Raw genomic sequence first — 21,236 nt, 5'->3', positions numbered from 1 at the left:
AAGCAGTCTATTTGTTCACCTGTTTTTAACACATTTTCATTACCACCTCTAGTTGTAGTTATAGCTGTGATTCAATCAGGCATGCTCAGGATGCAATCTCAAATGTTCTCTTGTGACATGAGCTTCCATTCTCCTTGGAACGCAGCCCAAAGTTGAGCCAATGTGTCAGGGGAATGACTCCTAGCACGTCTCCCAAGCATATGCTAGACATGTTGTATCGGGTTTAGGTCGGGACTACGAGCAGGCCACATTATGCGCTCAATTCCAACTTCATCCAGGTGTACCCAAGTACACAAACGGCAATGTGTGGGCGAGCATTGTCATGCATCAGGAAAAGTTCTGGCTGATGACAGGTGCAAAAGGTACCACGTGATGTACTAAAATCTCCTCCATGTACTGGTGGGCTGTCAGACTTCCATTCTTGATGAACACAAGCTCTGCGCACGCATCAGTGGTAATCCCAGCCCAGACCATCACAGAGCCTCCATTGAATGGTGTCCCTGCAGAGAAAGTACAGGGTGAATAATGTTCCCTGGACTTTCTCCATACTCTCTCCAATACATCCGCTGCCCTCAAAAAGAATCTGGATTCATCTGTGAACAGCACTGAGCTCCACTGCTCCACAGTCCAGTTTCGATGGGCGTTGACGAATTGCATCCAAGAGGTGTGGTGCTCACGTGTAAGAAGAGGTCCTGTGGCGGGCCTCTTGGATTTTAAATCCACTTCATACAACCTTCTCCTTACTGTTCTTTCGCTAATGTTCGTGCCCTGTACTTTCTCCAAATGATTTTTTGGCCTCCACAGCTGTTGTGTGTCTATCTCGAACAACTTGCATTACGAGAAAGCGATCAACGCGCACAGTAGTGCTTCTCCTGCGGCCAGAAACGGGCCTCCGTGTGTGGATATTGTCCTCTCTGTATCTTTTAACAGTTCTGTACACGTTAGAACAAGATGTGCCTATAACGTCTGCTACATGACATATACTGCGCCCATCCTCCATTAATGCTACGGCCCTTGTTGCGTTTTCAGGTGAAAGAGCCATTATGACCTGACTTAGAAGCGAGGCTAACTGTTGTAGTCAAGCCATTATGTCCACAAAAATAGGCGGCATGAGAATTCAAAGCAGTAAACTTTAAAACAGCCTTTTGTGGTTATTCTCGTCAAAAGGCGGAAAACGGCAGTATTGGTGTTCATCAGTTATTGCGCTGGAACTTCTCAAATGGTCTGATTTACTTAAAATACATTGCTGTACTGTTGTAATGACATAACATTTAATTTATTGTCTGCAAGCTTGTTGTGTGAATTTACTAAAGCCACCACAATCCTCTATTTATAATTAGTTCTGTGGCCTTGTTTAGTTATATATATCTTATCTTTAAATCATTAGAAACCGAGTCTAACCATCATTGTCTTGGTCTCCTTCTGATCCTCTTACCCTTCATAACAGAGTCCATTATTCTCCTAGGTAACCTATCTTCCTCCATTTGCCTCACATGACCCCATTACCGAAACCAGTTTATGTGTACAGCTTGATCATAGAGTTCATTCCTAACTTAGTTCTTTATGTCCTCATTCTAAGTACCCTCCTCCCATTGTTCCCACCTGTTTGTACCAGCAATCATTATTGCTACTTTCATGTCTTTCAGTTCTAACTTATGAATACGATATCCTAAGTCTTCCCAGCTTTCACTCCTGTAATGTAAAGTTAGTCTGAAAACAGACCGAAGTTAGTTATGTCTGGGAGCTGGCTTTCTTCTTACAGAATACTGTTGATCACAACTGTGACCTCACTGCATTACCTTTAATGCGCCTTGATTCTGTCTCACTTATTAAACTACCATCCTGGGAGGAAACACATCCTAAATACTTGAAATTATCCATCTGATCCAGCTTTGTATCCGCAATCTGATATTCAGTTCTGTTGGATTTCATACCTACTCACATCAATTTAGTCTTAGAAAAGCTGATTTTCATACCATGTTCATTGCACCTATTTTCAAGTTCCAGGATATTAGACTGCAGGCTTTCGGCACAATTTGTCATTAAGACCAAGTCGCCGGCATAGGCCAGACTGTGTACTACATTTTCACATAACTGAATCCCTCCCTGCCACTTAATACCTATCAGCAGATGATCCATGTAAACTACGAACAACAAAGCTGAAATATTACAGCCTTATCTAACCCCTGTTAGTACCTTGCACCAAGAAATTCTACCATCAATTCTCACTGTAACCCAATTGTCAACATAAATGCTTTTGATTGATTTCAACAATCTACCCTTAATCCTACAGTCCCTCAGTATGGCGAACATCTTTTCCTTGGTACTTTGTCATATACCTTCTGTAGGTTCATGAAACATACTCATAAATGCCCTTGCCGGGCTGAGTGGCTCAGACGGTTGAGGCGCTGGCCTTCTGACCCCAACTTGGCAGGTTCGATCCTGGCTCAGTCCGGTGGTATTTGAAGGTGCTCAAATACATCAGCCTCGTGTCGGTAGATTTACTGGCACGTAAAAGAACTCCTGCGGGACAAAATTCCGACACCTCGGCGTCTCCGAAAACCGTAAAAGAGTAGTTAGTGGGACGTAAAGCAAATAACATTATTATTATTATTATTATTATTATTATTATTATTATTATTATTATTATTATTATTATCATAAATGCCCATTCCCCTCGTAACATTTTTCAGTTACCTGGTGCGTACTAAAAATCTGATCCTGATAGACCCTCTATGGTCTGAAACCACACTGGGTTTCATCCAACTTCCTCTCAACCTCTGATTGCACCTTCATTTCCAAGATGCCAGTGAACACTTTGCTTGGTATACTGATCAGTGAGATTACCTCAATGGTTGTTGCAATCCTTCCTGTTCCCTTATAAATAGGTGCAGTTACTGCTTTTGTCCAATCAGAAGGTACCTGACCAATACTCCGTGCTAATCTTATTACTCAATGAAGCCATTTCATCCCTGCCTTCCGACTACAGTTCACCATTTGAGGTCTAATTTCATCTATTCCTGCTGCTTTATGATGATAGATATTATTTACCATCCTTTCCACTTCCTCAACCATAATTTCACCAACATCATTGTCCTCCACTCCATGGGCACGGTTGTTCGCGACATCATGAGGAAGATTTCCTTTTACGTTGAGAAGATTTTCAAAATATTTCTTTTACCTGTCCAGTGATTCCCTGGGATCTATTATGAGTTCACCTGATTTACCCAAAACACTATTCATTTCCTTTTCCCCCCCTCCCTTTTAAGATTCATTATTACTGCGCAGAATGGTTTCCCTGCTACTAGCCTTTCCAGGTTATTACCAAGATCTTCCCACGACTTCTCCTTGGATTCAACAACTATTTGTTTTGCTCTGTTTCTTCCCTCTACATTCAATTCCCTGTCTGCATCAGTCCTTATTTGGAGCCATTTCTGATAAGCCTTCTTTTTACATTTATAAGCTGCTTTATCATTCCCTCAAGATGTGTAATTTTTTCCATCTTTACACATATTTGTTCCTAGGCATTCCCTTGCTGTTTCTATTACAGCATGTCTGTGTGTCACCCATTCTCTTTCTATATCCTGAACCTGCTTCTGTCTATTGTTTGGAACTTTGAACTAATCATATCTGTGTATTTCTGTCTAATTTCCTCGTCTTGGAGATTTTCTACCCTTGTTCGCCTGCAGACAGATTTCACTTTTTCTGTCCTAGGCCTAGAGATAGTTCACTGCAGACCAGATAGTGGTCCGTATCATCAAAACTTCCCCAGAATACCCGCAGATTCCTACATTCCTAATAGATTTCCTGAATTGAAGTCGGTTATGATATAGTCCATCGTGGATCTGGTGCTCGTACCCTCCCATGTGTAGCAGTGAATAGTCCTATACTTGAAGAATGTATTTGTAATTGCTAATCCAATACTGGCACAGAAGTCCAGCAAAGCTTTCCTGTTAGCTTCCATATCTTCTCCACATTTACCAGTAACCCTTTAACATCCTTCAGTTCGATTTCCAACTCTCGCATTGAAATTGCCCATTAGCACTATCCTACCCTTGCTGTTGATGCTTACTATGATGTCACTCATTGCTCCATAAGACTTGTCAACTTCATACTCATCTGAGACAATTCTTGTCCTGAAATCTCCAACTGCCAAATTTTTTTCTTTTTTTGCTAGTTGCTTTACGTCGCACCGACACAGATAGGTCTTATGGCGACGATGGGACAGGGAAGGGCTAGGAGTGGGAGGGAAGCAGCCGTGACCTTAATTAACGTACAGCCCCAGCATTTGCCTGGTGTGAAAATGGGAAACCACGGAAAACCATTTTCAGGGCTGCCGACAGTGGGGTTCGAACCTACTATCTCCCGAATACTGGATACCGGCCGCACTTAAACGACTGCCAGATTTACCCGCATCATTCAGTCATTTACGTGCCTAACAGAAACTATGTTGCATGCAATAGTATTCTGCAGCTTTTACATCCGTGCAGACAATAGACACAATATTTCGTATAGGTATCTGTTCAGATTATCACGAATGTAATAATTTAAATATTTAGTTCTTTTTCTGGATTGAACCATGTTGTTGTTTTCTGTACATTCCGTACAGTTTGCCGACATTTCGAATACATTGCAGTATTCTTTCTCAAGGCAACTGAAATATTACTACTCAGTCTGGGATAATCAGCCCCCCAGGCAGCAATCACACTATGAGAGTGGTTCCTGACCTTGGCCTTATATATCCTATCCTCTCTGGCTGACATAAGCCCCCAGGCTATTACATGAGAATTCTGGAACGTTATGTGTCACAGCCAGGTGGTGAAACTTGCCCGGACTGTTATGTAATTAGAGGTTCGTGCTGCGTGTTTATGTTGAGGTCTGTATCTCTCAATTTATGCATGATAGGCATCCAAAAATTGCTGATTTTATAACCTTCTTCTAAATTCATATTGTTAGGGTGTTTCTTGATTTCGATAGCCTCATGGATTATCCTTTCTAGATTCCAAGGGATAGCTGCTAGGATCTTGGTCTTGTCAAATTATATTCCGTGTCTTGTTTCGTATGAATGCTTTGCTAGAGCTGAAATATCTGTGTTTTGGTTTTTGGTGTGACAGGTGTGTTCTTTTAGGCGGGTAGAGATCAGACCTTTTTGTTTCACCGACGTAACACGTTCCGCAACTATATTCAATGAGCCTGTAGTTCTATTATGTCTTTTACTGGTGGTAGATAAAGAAGGCATACCTGCACGCCTCTTCTCATCACCACCTATCACAAAAGCAGGCTGTTGTAACATCAATGATTAACAGGACCATAGCGATATCAGGCGCAGAACACCTCAAAGAGGAGAAAGAACAGCTCACGAGAACCCTCAGGAGAAATGGCTACTCGCTCAATAACATCCGAGTTTTTAGAAAATAATAAGAAAAGAAAGAAATGGCCACCATAGGAAAAATCAAAAGGGGGTAGAACTAAGCCCCCTCCAAAAACAGCGATACTTCCTTACATTATAGACACTACAGACAGAATCGGCAAGATACTGGACAAATATGACATAAAAACCATCTATACCGAGCTATATTGTACACCTTCTCGATAGCTGCAGTCGCTTAAGTGCGGCCAGTATCCAGTAATCGGGAGATTGTGGGTTCGAGCCCCAATGTCGGCAGCCCTGAAGATGGTTTTCCGTGGTTTCCCATTTTCACACCAGGCAAATGCCGGGGCTGTACCTTACTTAAGGCCACGGCCGCTTCCTTCCAATTCCTAGGCCTTTCCTATCCCATCATCGCCATAAGACATATCTGTGTCGGTGCAACGTAAAGCAAATAGCAAAAAAAAAAAACCATCTATAAACCACACCGGATGTTGGCCCATTATCTACCACCTGTAAAAGACATAATAGTATTACAGGCTCATTGAATGTAGCTGCGGAACGTGTTATGTTGGTGAAACAAAATGTCTGATCTCTACCCAATGCTAAAAAGAGAAAAATGTTCCACCTTTTCAATACAATAACACTGTTGCACGAATCAGTGTAGCAACATATTTAATTTATTAAGGAACCGGTTTCAACATCTGTCCATGTCATCATCAGCCTACACAAAAATGGCAAGTTAACACAATTGTAGCACTTATGACACTTTTCTTGAATTAAAAATAGAAGTTCATGTAGAGGTTCTTGAGCACTCTTGCTGATCTTGAGGTTAAAAAAAAATCTATTTTTAATTCAAGAAAAGTGTCATAAGTGCTACAATTGTGTTAACTTCTTGCCATTTTTGTGTAGGCTGATGATGACATGGACATATGTCGAAACCGGTCCCTTAATAAATTAAATATGTTGCTACATTGATTCGTGCAACAGTGTTATTGTATTGAAAAGGTGGAATATATATATTTTTTTTTTAGCATTGTAACTATTAGTTCAATACGGATCAGTGATGAAGTTTTTAGCTTTAAATGATCTCTACCCACCTAAAAGAACACATCCGTCACACCAAGAACCAAAACACAGATATTTCAACTGTAGCCAAGCATTCGTACAAAACAAAATACAGAATATCATTTGACAAGACCAAGATCCTAGCAGCTATACCTTGGAATCTCGAAAGGAAAATCTGTGAGGCTATCAAAATCAAGAAACACCCAAACAATATGAATTTAGAAGAAGGATATAAAATCAGCAATTCTAGAATGCCTATCATGCATAGATTAAGAGATGCAGACCTCAACATAAACACGTAGCACGAACCTCTAATTATGTAAAAGCGTGGGCAAGTCCCACTACCTGGCTGTGACACATAAAGTTCCAGAATTCTCACGAGACAGCCAGGGGGTTTATGTCAACCAGAGAGGGTAAGATATATAAGGCCAAGGTCAGGAACCACTCTCATAGTGTGATTGCTGCCTGGGAGACTGACTGCCTCGGATCAAGTAGGGTATTTCAGTTGCCTTGGGAAAGAATACTGCAATGTATTCAAAATGTCGGCAAACTGTACAGATTGTACAGAAAACAACAATATGGTTCAATCCAGAAAAAGAACTAAACAATTCTACACACTGTGGAAGCTCCACTTCTAATTTATTCATAATTAAATAACACGATACGCCTGTAAACTTTGTTTTGAAAAATAGTAGTTCAAGAGGATGTACGGTGTTTCACTAGAGAATTATTTAACTGTCTTTGGATTATTGGTGATTGTTAGCTGCATACCAATGAGAATAGAGCACTGTATAGGGTAGTTGAGAAAAAGAAGCAGAAAAAAATCAGCTGATTACTGTATTCAGATTATTTGTGTTTCCAAGTCCCCGGTGTAGGCTACTTTGTACCTAGGTACTTCACACCTTCGATTCTTCATCTAGTAAAAATTAATAATTAAATTCCTATATCCCAAAAATTGCACTTCATGTCTCCGGCGTAGTTTTGACAGAAGGTTTTGAGAGATTATTGTAGACATTCTCTTTCCTTTTTCAGCATTTTAAGGACAGTTTTATTTTCCGTCCCACTTAGTAGGAAAATACTAGTAATCTACCAGCTGTAATAATCACATAACATCTATCATTTACGTAAACTTGTTGAAATTAGGTACTTTTTAGTGCAGTTTAGAATTGTATAGTAGTTATTAGGCTTAGTTACAGTAGTATTTTACTTGCATTCTTTACTGATGTATAATGTTCTTGTATATTCCTTTCGATATTCAGTACTGGTTGAAATTAGATATATATATTTTTTGATAGTTGCTTTACGTTGCACCGACACAGATTAGGTCTTATGGCGACGATGGGATAGGAAAGGGCTAGGAGTATGAAGGAAGCGGCTGTGGCCTTAATTAAGGTACAGACCCAGTATTTACCTGGTGTGAAAATGGGAAACCACGGAAAACCATCTTCAGGGCTACCCACAGTAGGGCTCGAAACCACTGTCTCCCAGATGCAAGCTCACAGCTGCGCGCCCCTAACCGCATGGCTAACTCGCCCGGTCCCCTCATATACTTCTTAGTGCAGTTCAGATTTGTAGAGTAGTTAAACGGTAGTATCTTCCTTGCATTCTTTACTGTTGTGTAATATTCTTGCATATTCCTTTCAATATTCAGTACTGTAATTAATGGCAGTTTGATTTCTATTAGAGCATAGCAGGGTGTAGTAATAATAATCTATGTGTTTAGTTTTGTTGTGTTATTCTTCCGAATTTCAACTTTTAATGGCAGTTTTCATTTCTGTTTCGGCATTGTAATAACCCTTTGTAATTAGGATATGTCTGAGCACAGTTTGAAATTATTTTTATTAGAAATAAGCATGCATGTTTTATTACTGCAAAATATTTGTGTAGAACGGTAGGGGAAATATCTCTGTAGACATTTAGCTCTTTGAATTCTGTTGTTGAAATTAGGATAGACTTATCTACAGTTTAGAATTGTAGCATAACTATTCGTATTAGATAATACCTTGCTTGCTTTTTCTGTCTGCAAGTAGTTGTAATAATAATCTGTCTATAACAGTATGTATTTTGTACCTATACATCTCTATAGTTAGCTTCTTATTCAAAGTATTTTTGCTGAGCACGTGGTCGTGCGGTTAGGGTCCCGCGGCTGTGAGCTTGCAGTCGGGAGATAGTAGGTTCGAACCCCACTGTCGGCAGCCCTGAAGATGGTTTTCCGTGGTTTCCCCATTTTCACACCAGGCAAATGCTGGGGCTGTACCTTAATTAAGGCCACGGCTGCTTCTTTCCCACTCCTAACACTTTCCTATCCCATTGTCACCATAAGACGTATCTGTCGGTGCAATGTAAAACAAATAGCAAAAAGAAATTCCAAGTATTTTATAGCTCAGGACACGTTTAAATAGGATAATTGTGGTGTAGTGATTCTATCAGTTGACTTCCTGATTACACTGTTGTTGTGAAATCCTTCTGAAATAAGGTATACATTATTTCTTCGTGCAGACATATATACAAACATATTCATAGAATATGCTATTTATTTTTGTTGACATTTCCATATTATTTCACATTTCTTTGAAGAGATAAAAGAATGGCTGACAGAGGCAAGTGTAAGGTCTGTGGGTGTGAGTGGGAACTGAGGAAGGTGAGGGAAGAGATAGCGAGTTTGAGGGAGATAATTAGACTTGTAATGGAGGACAGGAATTAAGATAGGCCTCTCTGTCAATGTACAGGATAAGATGGGTAGGCAAGAGGGAGGGGAAGGATGGGGAGAAGTTGTGGAAGACAGGCGGGCTTATTTAAGGTCAAGGAAAACCAGGGCTATGGGTTTTCCTCAGGCAGTGGGTCTAGGAGAGGTATCACTGAGGAATTGGAATCAGAATGAGTCACTGTAGGTAGATTAGCAGAGGGAAGGTGGAGTTCAGGGAAGTCTTACAGAGAGCGCAGTGGGGCAAGAGGAAAGGTACCACTAGGAAAGGGAAATGTACAGTAGAGGATAGGAAGAGGGAGGTGGAACAGGGTTGTGAGAGGAAGAAAAGAGAGGAGAGAGTGGGTTCTGCAGGTATCAGGGAAGTTGAGAAAGACCAGGAGAAGAGGGGATCAAATGAAGAGAGTGGGGTTGAGGCTCTGGTAATGGGTGACTCAACTGTTGGGCATGTGGGAAAAGTGTGTGGGAGAAAGGGGATCATAGCAGTGTTATCCAGGAATCAGATTAAGGCAGATGTTGAGAAAAATAGAAGGGATGAACAAAGGTAAGGAGGAGATGGTATTCTTTCACATAGGTACCAATAATGTAAGGCAAGCAGGAATAGGTATTAACATAGTTGGGGATGTGTAGGATCTGATTACAGCAGCATGGAAGAAATTTAAGGTAGCAGAGAATATTATCAGTCGGTTGCAGACTGGAGAGTAATTGGGGATTTAAATGAGACTATGTAATGGCCATGTGGGAAATTGGGAGTGAGATTTGTAGATCCTAATGGGGGTGGGTAGGAGATAGGGATCTACGCTCAGGTGGCCTTTACTTGAACCGCAGTGGTACGTGTAAGTTAGGAAGTTTGTTTAGAAGGGTTATAGGCAGGTACATTCAGGGAAATGGGGTGGACTAGGGAGCGGTGATAAGGGTACGGGGATCTGGACGTCAAGTATGGATGACAAAAATGTTTGTGCTGAACTGTGGAAGTATTGTAAAGAAAGGAATAGTATTAACCCTTTGAGTCATAGTGTCCATTTTTACGGCATGGATTTTCTGTTTGTATATTGGACACCCAGGAAGGTGAATTTCTACTTAATAGCTTTTGTTGGCTGCCGTGATACCTTCTAAGCAAAAACACACAGGTGATCTTGCTCTCTAGTGGGGAAACTCTGAACTTTACATTGTAGAAGACAAGATGGAGCCTTCTTGTTCATATGTGGCTGGTAAGTGTTACTTTTTTTTTTTTAAATCGGTATTAACACTATGTTTTGTGTTATTTTGTTGGTAAAAATACAAATACTATGGCCTTAAAAATAACTTCATTTTAGTTTTTTAGTACTAAATGTATTATCCATAAAATAATCCTTCTGAAATATGATATCCATTTTTCTGGACATTATTACTCAGGGGTGGCATTTGTAGCCATACATAACCTAATTGGTTCTGTCTTTCAGGAAACCGTAAGAACAGAATGTTGAACGCTGAAGAGATTGTAGATCAACTAATGAATGGAAATGCATCCGAAATTGATGGTTTAAATCAGACCTTTCCAACTCAAGCACTTAGTGCTGGGGCGCACCAGCGCTGCACTCAGCAGCACCGTTCCCCTCTTTCCCTACCTACTCCACACAGTACATTGCATTTTACATCAAGAACAATTATGTGCAGGACACTTTCGCAACTTTAAATCTGTTATGGATACTGTGTCAAAATGTGTACATTTCTGCAGAAAGTAAGGTTTGAACCATTCGTGGTTCAAATAATTTTTAAAAGATTTCGAGGCAGAATGTAGCGACATTCTATTTTATTGTATTGTGCGCTGATTAAGTTGTGCGAAAGTGCTAGCAACCTTCTTTGCAATAATTGAAGAAATTGCTCTGTTCGTGGAGATGAAAGTTTCTCCACAACCAACTTTGCGGAATAAACAATGGGTAGCTGACCTAACGTCTTATTTGAATGATTTACATATTTCATTGCAAGGGAGAAACACATTGATTAGCACCACGTGTGATAGAATTAAGGCTTTCAAAATGCAGAGTTTGTTATTGAAAAGTCAGCTTGAAGCCGGAAATGTTGATTATTTTACTTCATTAACATCATTACATTTATCTACTTATGAAAATCTTAGAGACTATCAGACGTCGTTACAGACTTTGCACCATCAATTTAATGCCCAATTCAACAAAATTAATGATATGGCACCTCAACTTGAAATATTTATGACCCCATGTTCAGTGCGTCCTGAAAAGTCACCATCATAGCTCCAAACAGAGCTGATATAACTACAGTGCAGTGCAATCCTAAAGGACAGGTACTACCACTACAACGGTGATTTAATTTCCTTTTACAAAGGTGTTCACCCACAAGAATTTCCCAGACTTCATGCACTTGCCTTAAAATTTACGTCGATGTTTGGTACAACTTATGCAAATGAACAGTTGTTTTCAATTCTGAATTTAAATAAATGTAGAACTAGGACTTTTCTGTCTGATGTTGTCTTAGAGGCTGTGCTTAGAATTTCTATTGCCAAATCGATTGTACTAAATACTGGTAAATTAGTTGCCGCAAAAAGATGTCAACAATCGACTTAAACGCTTACACGCTAAAAGTACATTAAGGCAAACGAAATGTATGTACAGAATTAATTATTTGTTTATGTGTTCACAGAATTGTCATAAATTATATTGTTTTCGTAAGCTGCTCGCTGACGTGACGATCTGTGGTTCTGCCTTTGCCACTTCCCTTCCTACCCCCACCACCTCACTGGGGCAACAGCACAGCGCCGGGGCTGCTGCCAGGGCCATGAGAGCACCTCAGTTGGAATCGTTTGGTTTAAATGATAGTGATGATGAACCAATGCACGGGGACTGCTTACGTTATTTAGACAATTTTGATCAAGGTGGGTTTTTCTAATCTTATAAGTTTCCATGCTTTTATTCCGATATGTCTATGTGAAATATCGTCTTTCATTTCCCATTGATGTTTCAGATGCTTCTTGTGATGAAACTGTAGACCTCGAAGATGAAGATCAAACACAACAAAAGGACTTATTGCTATTTTATGAGCTCACTTAGAGAAAGAAGATTCAGTGGCGGCGATCAGCGCTGTTTTCTTCTCCTGAGCAAGAATGGGAACCACACCGAGTGAAAGTGAAGAACTTCAGGAAATGCTGTCTCCTTGCACGTATTTTAATAGGTACATTCCCAATGAAGTTACAGAAACATTTATAGTGATGACCAATATGTATGCTGTACAGAAGGATGTCTCACATTTTGCACCCACAACGTCAAGTAAAATTGAAATATTGCTGGGACTGCACATAATAATGGGCAACCTAAAATATCCCAGAGTAATAATGTATTGGGATTTTTCAACAAGTCTACCAATTTTCCGAGAAAATATGGATGTAAATAGGTTTTTCCATTTACGAAATAATCTTAACTTGGTGAATATACTTGACCATGATACGAATAACACTGATAGGTTTAACAAGTTTCATCCAATTTACGACACTGTCGGGGCACGTTGTTTAAAACTTACTCTGGAACATCAATTATATTTTGACGAACAAATTATTCCCTTCAAAGGAAATCTGGATGTAAAACAGTATATTAGAGGGAAGCAATCGCCCTGGGGAGTGAAAGTGTTTCATTTGTGTGGGAGAAGTGGAATAACTTACGACTTCCTTCTTTATCAAGGCACGACTATGGATATAGACAGACAGATGCAACAACAGTTGGGTCATGGAGCTGCAGTTGTTCTTCATTTAGCTAAGAGGATCACAGGTAAAAATCATGAGCTTTATTTTGACGACAATTTGTACCATCTTCTGCAGTTGTGCAAAAGAAATAACATCCTTGCTACCGGTACTGCAAGAGTAAACTGATTCTCAAATCCTCCTTTGATATCTGATACTGAAATGAGGAAGAAAGACAGAGGACATTCAGAGGAGTTGTGTAGGAGAGATGATGATATTGTACTCACCAAATGGTCGGATAACAAGCCAGTGCTGATGGCGTCAAACTTTTTGGGGAAGGGAACACAAGATGAAGCCAAACGATGGGAGAGAAAGAAAGAGGAATACGTAGAAGTACCTAGGCCAGAGATTGTCTCAAAGTATAATATGTGCATGGGAGGGGTGGACAAATTGGACTTCCTGATTACACTATACAGGATATTCATAAGGTCACGTAAGTGGACACTTCACCTTATAACCCATGCAATAGACATTGCATTAGCAAATTCTTGGCTGGTGTACAAGCGTGATGCTAATGAACTAGGTTTAAAATAACTTGACTTGACTTGCTCCATTTCTGGCAAGCTGTAGCAGATTCTCTCATAAAGTCACAGAGACAAGCCCAAAGAAAGAGAGGTCACCCAGCAGCAACAGACGAAGCCACAAGTCCTAAACAGTCCAGACGTGATTCAGGAACTCCTGTCCCAGATGTCCGATATGATGGGATCAATCATCTCCCAGACATGGGTGGACTAAACGAGTCGTCAAGATGCAAGTTTGAAGGATGTAAAGGGAAGACACATGTCCTCTGCGGGAAATGTCATCATCATCTTTGTCTAACCAAATAAAGAAATTGCTTCAAGAAGTACCACAGTAAATAAACAGTTGTATGAAAGTAACATTTATGAGATATTACCATGTAAAATTTGTTCATTTCCATGGAAATATAAGTCTCAAGTGGAACAATCATTGTAACACTTATCTCATATCCCTCACCTGGTAAAACAATCATTGAGTAATTTTGTCCGTAAAAATGGACGTTGAGGATGTGGCATACCTGAAGGTCTGTGACCATGAAATTTGGTCTGGAGGCTATTTATGGACCCAGTATTGATAAGGAATCAAAACATATTTTTTCTCAAAGCAATAAAATTCATGACTCAAAGGGTTAAGTAATTTAATAGATACAGTATATACTTACCAGATATTGTAATAGGAATTGGATCATGGCTGAGAAATGATATAATGGATGTAAAAATGTTCTTATAGAACTGGACTGTTTATCATAGAGACAGGATAGGAAAGGGAGGAGGGAGTATTCATTCTTTTGAAAGAAGAATTTGTAAGCTACAAAAAATTTAAAGATGACAAACATGAAATTTTATGTGTAAGGCTCATGTCTAAAGATAATAGACAACTTGATGTTTTAGGAGTGTATAGACCTAGAAAGGTTGATGCAAATGCTGATTCATAATTATTTGATAAGATAATCACCCATGTGGGGAAACGATACGGAAAGGAACGTGATTGTGGCAGTTGATCCTCAATTTACCAAACGTCAATTAGGAAGGTAATGTGTACGACAGGAAGCATGACCAACAAATAGCAAATAGGTTAATCTGGGAAGGACAGCTGAATCAGGAAGTGATCTAACCAACTAGAGGGAAGAATATTCTGGATGTGGTTCTGGTAAAACCAGACGAGCTCTACAAAGAAACTGAAGTAATAGATAGTGTTAGTTATCATAAAACGGTTTTTGTCATAATTAAATATAAATGTGATAGAAAGGAAGGTTGTAAAGTAGGACTGTTAGGCAGTACCATGTGGCTGATAAAACATGTATGAGGGTGTTTAAAAAAAGTAATTATGTTGAGCAGAAAATGGTAAATAAAAAAGTAAACAGACTGTGGGTTGGGTTTATACCAGTTGTTGAGGAATGTGAAAACAGGTATATACTTTTGAAGGTGGTAAGGAGTGGGATAGACCCACTATATTGTAACAGAGAAGTAAAGAGACTAAGAAGGAAGTGAAGGTTGGAAAGAAATAGTTTGAAATGGTTGTGGATGTAAGGTGAAATTTAAGGAACTTACTAGAAAATTGAATCTAGTGAAGAAGTCAGCTATGAATAACATGATGGCAAGCATAATTGGCAGTCATACAAATTTTAGTGAAAAATGGAAAGGTATGTATAGGTACTTCAAGGAAGAAACAGGTTGCAAGAAAAACATTGACTTATTCTCCTTGTGTGGGAGAACTTCTGTATTATTAACCATGCAAGCTATTTGGATCATATTCTTTGGATATATGTGTAGCTGCTTGTTGACAGACTCAATACACATCCTAAAGCTACCTGCAAGTCTCAAACAGATGTATATTGAGACAGTCTGTTACTGTTATGTGAATTCATGAAGATAATTGATAAAAACAAATTTATTCTTTCTTTTATAGTTCATGGTATGGCGTTGCCAAAGTATATTACGAACACCCCAGTGTTGCAGCGTTAATCACTTGATGAGCATTCAGCGTTGCATATCATCAGCTACACCATTTAGAAAGTCTCAGAGTACTAGAATAATAGCTGTTCAGCCTAAGGAAGGAGTTCTTAAAAGGGTCATAAAGAAAATAGGATGGTTGGACTACTCTCGAAGTGTAAGTACAAAGTGTATGATTCTTTACTTAATATTTCCTGTTTCTTAAGACTTTTGTATGAAGTGTGGTGGTGGTGGTGGTTCTAAAAGATGTATTTTGGGTGATCCCATACTTAGCTATTTGTATGTTTATTTTCATACTACCGAACTCGATAGCTGCAGTCGCTTAAGTGCGGCCAGTATCCAGTAATCGGGAGATAGTGGGTTCGAGCCCCACTGTGGGCAGCCCTGAAGATGGTTTTCCATGGTTTCCCATTTTCACACCAGGCAAATGCTGGGGTTGTACCTTAATTAAGACCACGGCCGCTTCCTTTCACTTCCTAGGCCTTTCCTATCCCATTGTCGCCATAAGACATATCTGTGTCAGTGCGACGTAAAGCTAATAGCAAAAAAAGAAAAAAAAGAAAGTATTTTCATACTAATTCAAAAGTATCATAATATTAAAAATGAATCAGTCATTCATTTATTCTAAAAAGCAGTGCACTAACTTGAGCCCAGATGCCATTGCAAATAGAATGGTTGAAGTCACCTGAGCCAAGAGAGATAAATGCCGTACGAAAACTGTGAAACGTAAGCTCACCAAGCTCAAACATGGAACAAAGAAGAATGAGGAACTGTCTAGACCATTCTCTATCAGGAAGTTGAAGCTGCTATCAAAATGCTGAAAACCGGTAAGGCTACTGGCCCTGATAATATCTTCAACGAATTCCTTCGAAATATGGGTTCACATAGCATAAAGTGGATCACTTCTCTTTTTACTTACATCCTTCACACTAACAACCTGCCGAAGCAGTTCAAACGGTCAAAGGTGATCGCCCTTCTTAAACCTGGAAAGTTGGAGCAGAGACCTGAAAACTATTGCCCAATAGCACTTCTCAGTTGCACTTATAAACTCTTGGAACGAGTCCTCCTCACTAGGATAGCACCACTCATTGACGCTGTAATCCCCCCAGAACAAGCTGGTTTCAGAATAAATCATAGATGCACTGATCAAGTTTTGTCTCTTACCACTCACATCGAGGCAGGCTTCCAAAAGAAGTTAAAATCAACAGCTGTCTTTATTGATCTGACAAGTGCATATGATACTGTCTGGCAACATGGACTAATTCTTAAAGTGCTAGAAAAATTCCCTGCTTGGAAATTGCAGACCTAATTTCCAACATGCTCTGTGAGAGTGAGTTTGTAGTATTCCTAGGCGATTCTAAAAGTCGCAAAAGAAATTTAAATAACGGTCTGCCACAGGGATTAGTATTGGCCCCAGTTCTCTTCAACTTCTACATCCATGACTTACCATCAACCACAGCTACCAAGTTCATCTATGCAGACAACATTGCACTGGTAGCTCAAAGCAGAAATTTTGAGGATGGAGAAGGCATTCTTTCAGCAGACTTGGTCAAAATGGCAGCATTCTTCAAGTCTTGGCGTTTGATCCTAAGTGCTTCTAGGACCGAAGTTTCATGTTTTGATCTCAGCAACTACGCAAACTACGAGCCAACTGTTTTATTCCTTGGTAAAAAACTAAAGTACAACCCGTTCCCAAAATATCTAGGAGTCACACTGGACAGAACTCTGAGCAACAAAGAACATCTCACCAAGCTGTCTCACAAAATCGCTACAAGGAATAACATCCTGCACAAGCTTTGTGACAGTTCCTGGGGAACCTCGGCTGACTGCTTATGATTAATGGGTATCAGTCTTGTCTACTCTGCAGCAGAATACTGTGCCCTGGTATGGCTGGAAAGCGCACATGTGCATAAAGCGGATACTAAGCTGAATGATACCATGCGCTGCATAACTGGTACTGTAAAGTCAACACCTTGCCACTGGTTACCCGTACTTAGTCATATCCCTCCAGCCCACCTGAGGAGAAAGGAAGCTCTTCTGAGAGAAGCAAAGAAGATCTGGTCATCTCCCTCATTACTAGTTCACCAGGAATTTTGTTACCCATAGCCACGACGACTTCCATCTAGGAAACCGGCAAGTATACTCTCCAGCCGACTTGAGGGATAATTTTAATCTAAACGAGAGCTGGCGGGATGAGTAGTCAATTTCAACTTCTGGGGCAAACGCTCATGACCTAAATCCAATCCAGAAAATGAAGGGATTCGACCTCCCAAGGAAACTAGGGTGTCGCCAACAGACTGAGAACTGGGCATGGACGCTGCAATTTCTTACACCATAAGTGGGGTTGGATGGATTCTCCAGTGTGTGAATGCAGGGAAGAGGAGCAGACCATGGACCATGTCATCTTGCGCTGCCCTCTTCATGCCTACTCCGGAAGCCCCAGCGACCTGTTTCATCTTTCAAAAAGTGCTGTAGAGTGGCTGAAACACTTGGACCTGGACTTATAAATTTGTAGTTATAATCACCATACGATTAAATAAATAAAATCATTCATTCACTACTGATCTGCATTTAGAGCAGTCACCCAGGTGGCAGATTCTGTATCTGTTGTTTTGCTAGCCTTTTCTAAAAAAATTGCAAAGAAATTGGAAATTTATTGAACATCTCTCTTGGTAAGGTAATCCCTAACTTTTCTTCCTATAAACAAATATTTGCCCCAATTTGTCCTCTTGAATTAGAACTTTATCTTCATGTTGTGATCTTTCCTACTTCTAAAGACATCACTCAGACTTATTAGTCTACTGATGTCATTCCATGCCATCTCCCCACTGACAGCTCGGAACATACCACTTAAATACAAAGTATGTTACAAATGTTATTTTTAATATCCACCTATTCAATACAGAGAGATCTAGTAAATTAAGAATTAAATCTTATCATAAAAAGTTACAAGGGACATGTTTCGCCCATATTAAGGGCATCATCAGCCTCATACTCAAACCTGTAGAGTGAATTATCAAGATCCTGATTGTTCTTACAAATCGTAAAAAGAGGATATCAATGTAGGTGTTTGTCTAACATAAAATGATTAGAATGTCCTTGGTTAAAATCATAGTATCAAGCTGCATGTCACAAGTTCACAAGATTACACTTTCCGGAGCGCTGAGTCAATGCGCCCAAAACCTGTTGAGGGTAGAGCAATAAACAGCTCAGTCTTCATAATGAAATAGAAATGTGTTTTCTTGAATACTCCTATTGGAGGATAAGAAAAAGTAAAGCTGATAGACTGTTAAAGATGTTAATTTTGTATGTTAAGATAAGACAACAGTCTTCTTAAGTAGCTGTTCAGCTGTCTATAGTCGTATTTAACTGGCTTGAAGGAGTGAAAGTCGAATGTGTTAATTATTTCGTGTTGTAATAAGTTGAAGAGAGAATTAGGGGTAGGTGAGGTTCAAAGGAAATCTTGAGAAGGAGGTGAAGGGAAAAGAGAAACGAAAGAAAAGGAAGCAGAAGGAGAAAAAAGGGGGGGAATGGGGAAAGAGGTTATTGAGGCAGGGCTGAGGGATGTGGAAATATGGAAGATTGTTTAAGCAAGTGCGTATGAGATATTTTTTAACTATTTTCTTCCACTTGACTTAATTCTTTCTTTCTTTCTTTCTTTCTTTCTTTCTTTCTTTCTTTCTTTCTTTGCTGTCAGTTATTCAGAGTCAAACGTATGGTCCGCATTGAACTGCAAATTTCTATCCACCTTTATTTAACTTCATATGTGCTAATCCTCCTCACGTAACATCCATCGTCCTCCAAGATTCTAGAAACAGAAGAACTTTCTTCTAGCATCATACTTCGCATCTGCATATATATCAAGTTTATAAACATCTTGTGAAGACAATGATACTACAATTTCAGTTGATCTCTGAATGAACAACAGCATCGCTTGGAAGCCAGCCTTTTTCGATTTACATGACCAGCAACTTAAGGATTACTTTTACAACTTTTTACTTTTATACAGCGCACTGGATTTTTTTATGGATCTCTATTTTATAACATAGTGTAGTGCATCTCTGGATTCTTAAGCCTCCATGCGCAACAATCACCTTCCTTCAAGTTCCAAAAAACAGAAGAGCCTTTCTAGCATCCATGTGTTTTTACGTCTATGAATATCTTGAAAAACGACATAACTTCGTCCCAGTTGTTCTTCGAATGTACAACAGCACATTTAAGGAGCAAGCATATATTGAATTCCTTGACCTACAACTGAAAGATTTCCTTCCCTAACAAGTTTTTAATGCTGTACGGCGCACTCGACTTTAATCGTAAATAAACGACGAGACTTTGGCTCAGTTGTTCTTCAGTTGGATAACAGAATCTTAAAGGAGCCAGCATATACTAATCTCCTTATCCAGCAACTCAAGGATTCCTATCTTTAACATCTTTTTAATGCGCACTGGACTTTTTATGAATCTCTGTCATGGAGTTATTTCTTAACATAGTGCTGCATGTCTCTATATTTCTTTTCTCAATATCTCACATGGTATGTACATTTACGAGACCTTATGTGTCTTTATATCGTTTGATTTCTTCGGTGTTTATGTTTTAATTTTGCTTTAGGCTGATGATGACCTAATATTAGGTCAAAACTAGTCCCTAATCATTTATGTAATTTAAACTCCGTATATTTTGTATTGAAAAGGTGGACCTTAATAATACATTAGTTTAACTCTATTGTAATCACAGTTCAGTATGGATCTATCATAATGAAACTTATTTCATTTAACATCTGACATCCTGAAAATGTGTCCATAGAATAGCAATCTTTTCTTCTTAATCATACTCTGATCCTATGTTGCTGTACCCCTCTTCATTAGATCTCAATTGTACCTGCCCATCGATCCATCTGTTACCTACAGTACGATCTTCCTCAATATTCTGCAGTCCCTTTCTTTCATTTGACAGACTTGTCCCAAGTGTGAATGACAGGTCCCTAAACCCGTTTAAAGCAATTTGATGTTGGTTATAAATGAACATTTTGACCATTTTTATTGTTTTGGTCATATTTTGGTCATTCTTGTGATGTAAGGTCATATGTGATTATAATACAGTAATTTGTTGTTTAAATTAAGGCATCGTTCACAAGGTACTTGTTACCTGCATAGAGTTTCAAACACAGGATTTCCGAATAGTATAGTAGATATGTTTCTCTTTCTTTTCTTGGAACAGACAGGTAACAGGTTTAGAAGACCTGAATCCAAGAAGGAGCTGCTGTACGGACGTCCTTTAGCACATCTTTCTGGACAGATTAGATTGCGACACGATACGCATGAACTCAAGGGACGTGAAGATAGTGTGTTTCCGTCTAATAGGATGTCACTCCAGTAGATATATTTAGCTCAGAAGCAATTAGCAAACAAGGAAATTCCATGTCATCTCTCGCCCAGTTCATTGTTCACAATTATAGAGTTGGGAGTCTCCACCTAATCAATACTTGTTTTTTTGTTTTTTTACAATTTGCTTTACGTCGCACCGACAGAGATAGGTCTTATGGCGACGATGAGACGGGGACGGGCCAGGAGTGGGAAGGAATCGGCCGTGGCGTTAATGAAGGTACAGCCCCAGCATTTGCCTGGTGTGAAAATGGGAAACCACGGAAAACCATCTTCAGGGCTGCCGACAGTGGGGTTTGAACCCACTATTTCCCGAATACTGGATACTGGCCGCACTTAATCGACTGCAGCTATCGAGCTCGGTAATACTTGTTATAATTATTACAAGTGTATTTATTTAAATTTAAAAACACATCCTTGACGGGCCCAGTTACAGCTTCCTTCCTCTTTCACTACCAGTGAATTTCAATAGATTGGTCACATTTGTAATAGTGCAGTG

The 21,236-nt window shown here is 39.5% G+C and overlaps 1 protein-coding gene across 1 annotated transcript in view; it reads left to right on the top strand.

The window, feature by feature from the left end:
- Positions 1–21,236, top strand: part of Uqcc1 (Ubiquinol-cytochrome c reductase complex assembly factor 1) — a 128,006-nt gene that overhangs the window by 2,892 nt on the left and 103,878 nt on the right. The window contains exon 2 of the mRNA XM_067136946.2: positions 15,313–15,513. Coding sequence (XP_066993047.2) covers positions 15,313–15,513 — 201 coding nt within the window. The remainder of the gene's footprint in view (positions 1–15,312; positions 15,514–21,236) is intronic.

Source organism: Anabrus simplex, chromosome 1, assembly GCF_040414725.1.
Source record: "Anabrus simplex isolate iqAnaSimp1 chromosome 1, ASM4041472v1, whole genome shotgun sequence".
In the NCBI taxonomy this organism is placed as follows: domain Eukaryota; kingdom Metazoa; phylum Arthropoda; class Insecta; order Orthoptera; family Tettigoniidae; genus Anabrus; species Anabrus simplex.
Note: the sequence above shows the minus strand (reverse complement) of the source record. Positions and strands in the feature narration are given on the sequence as shown.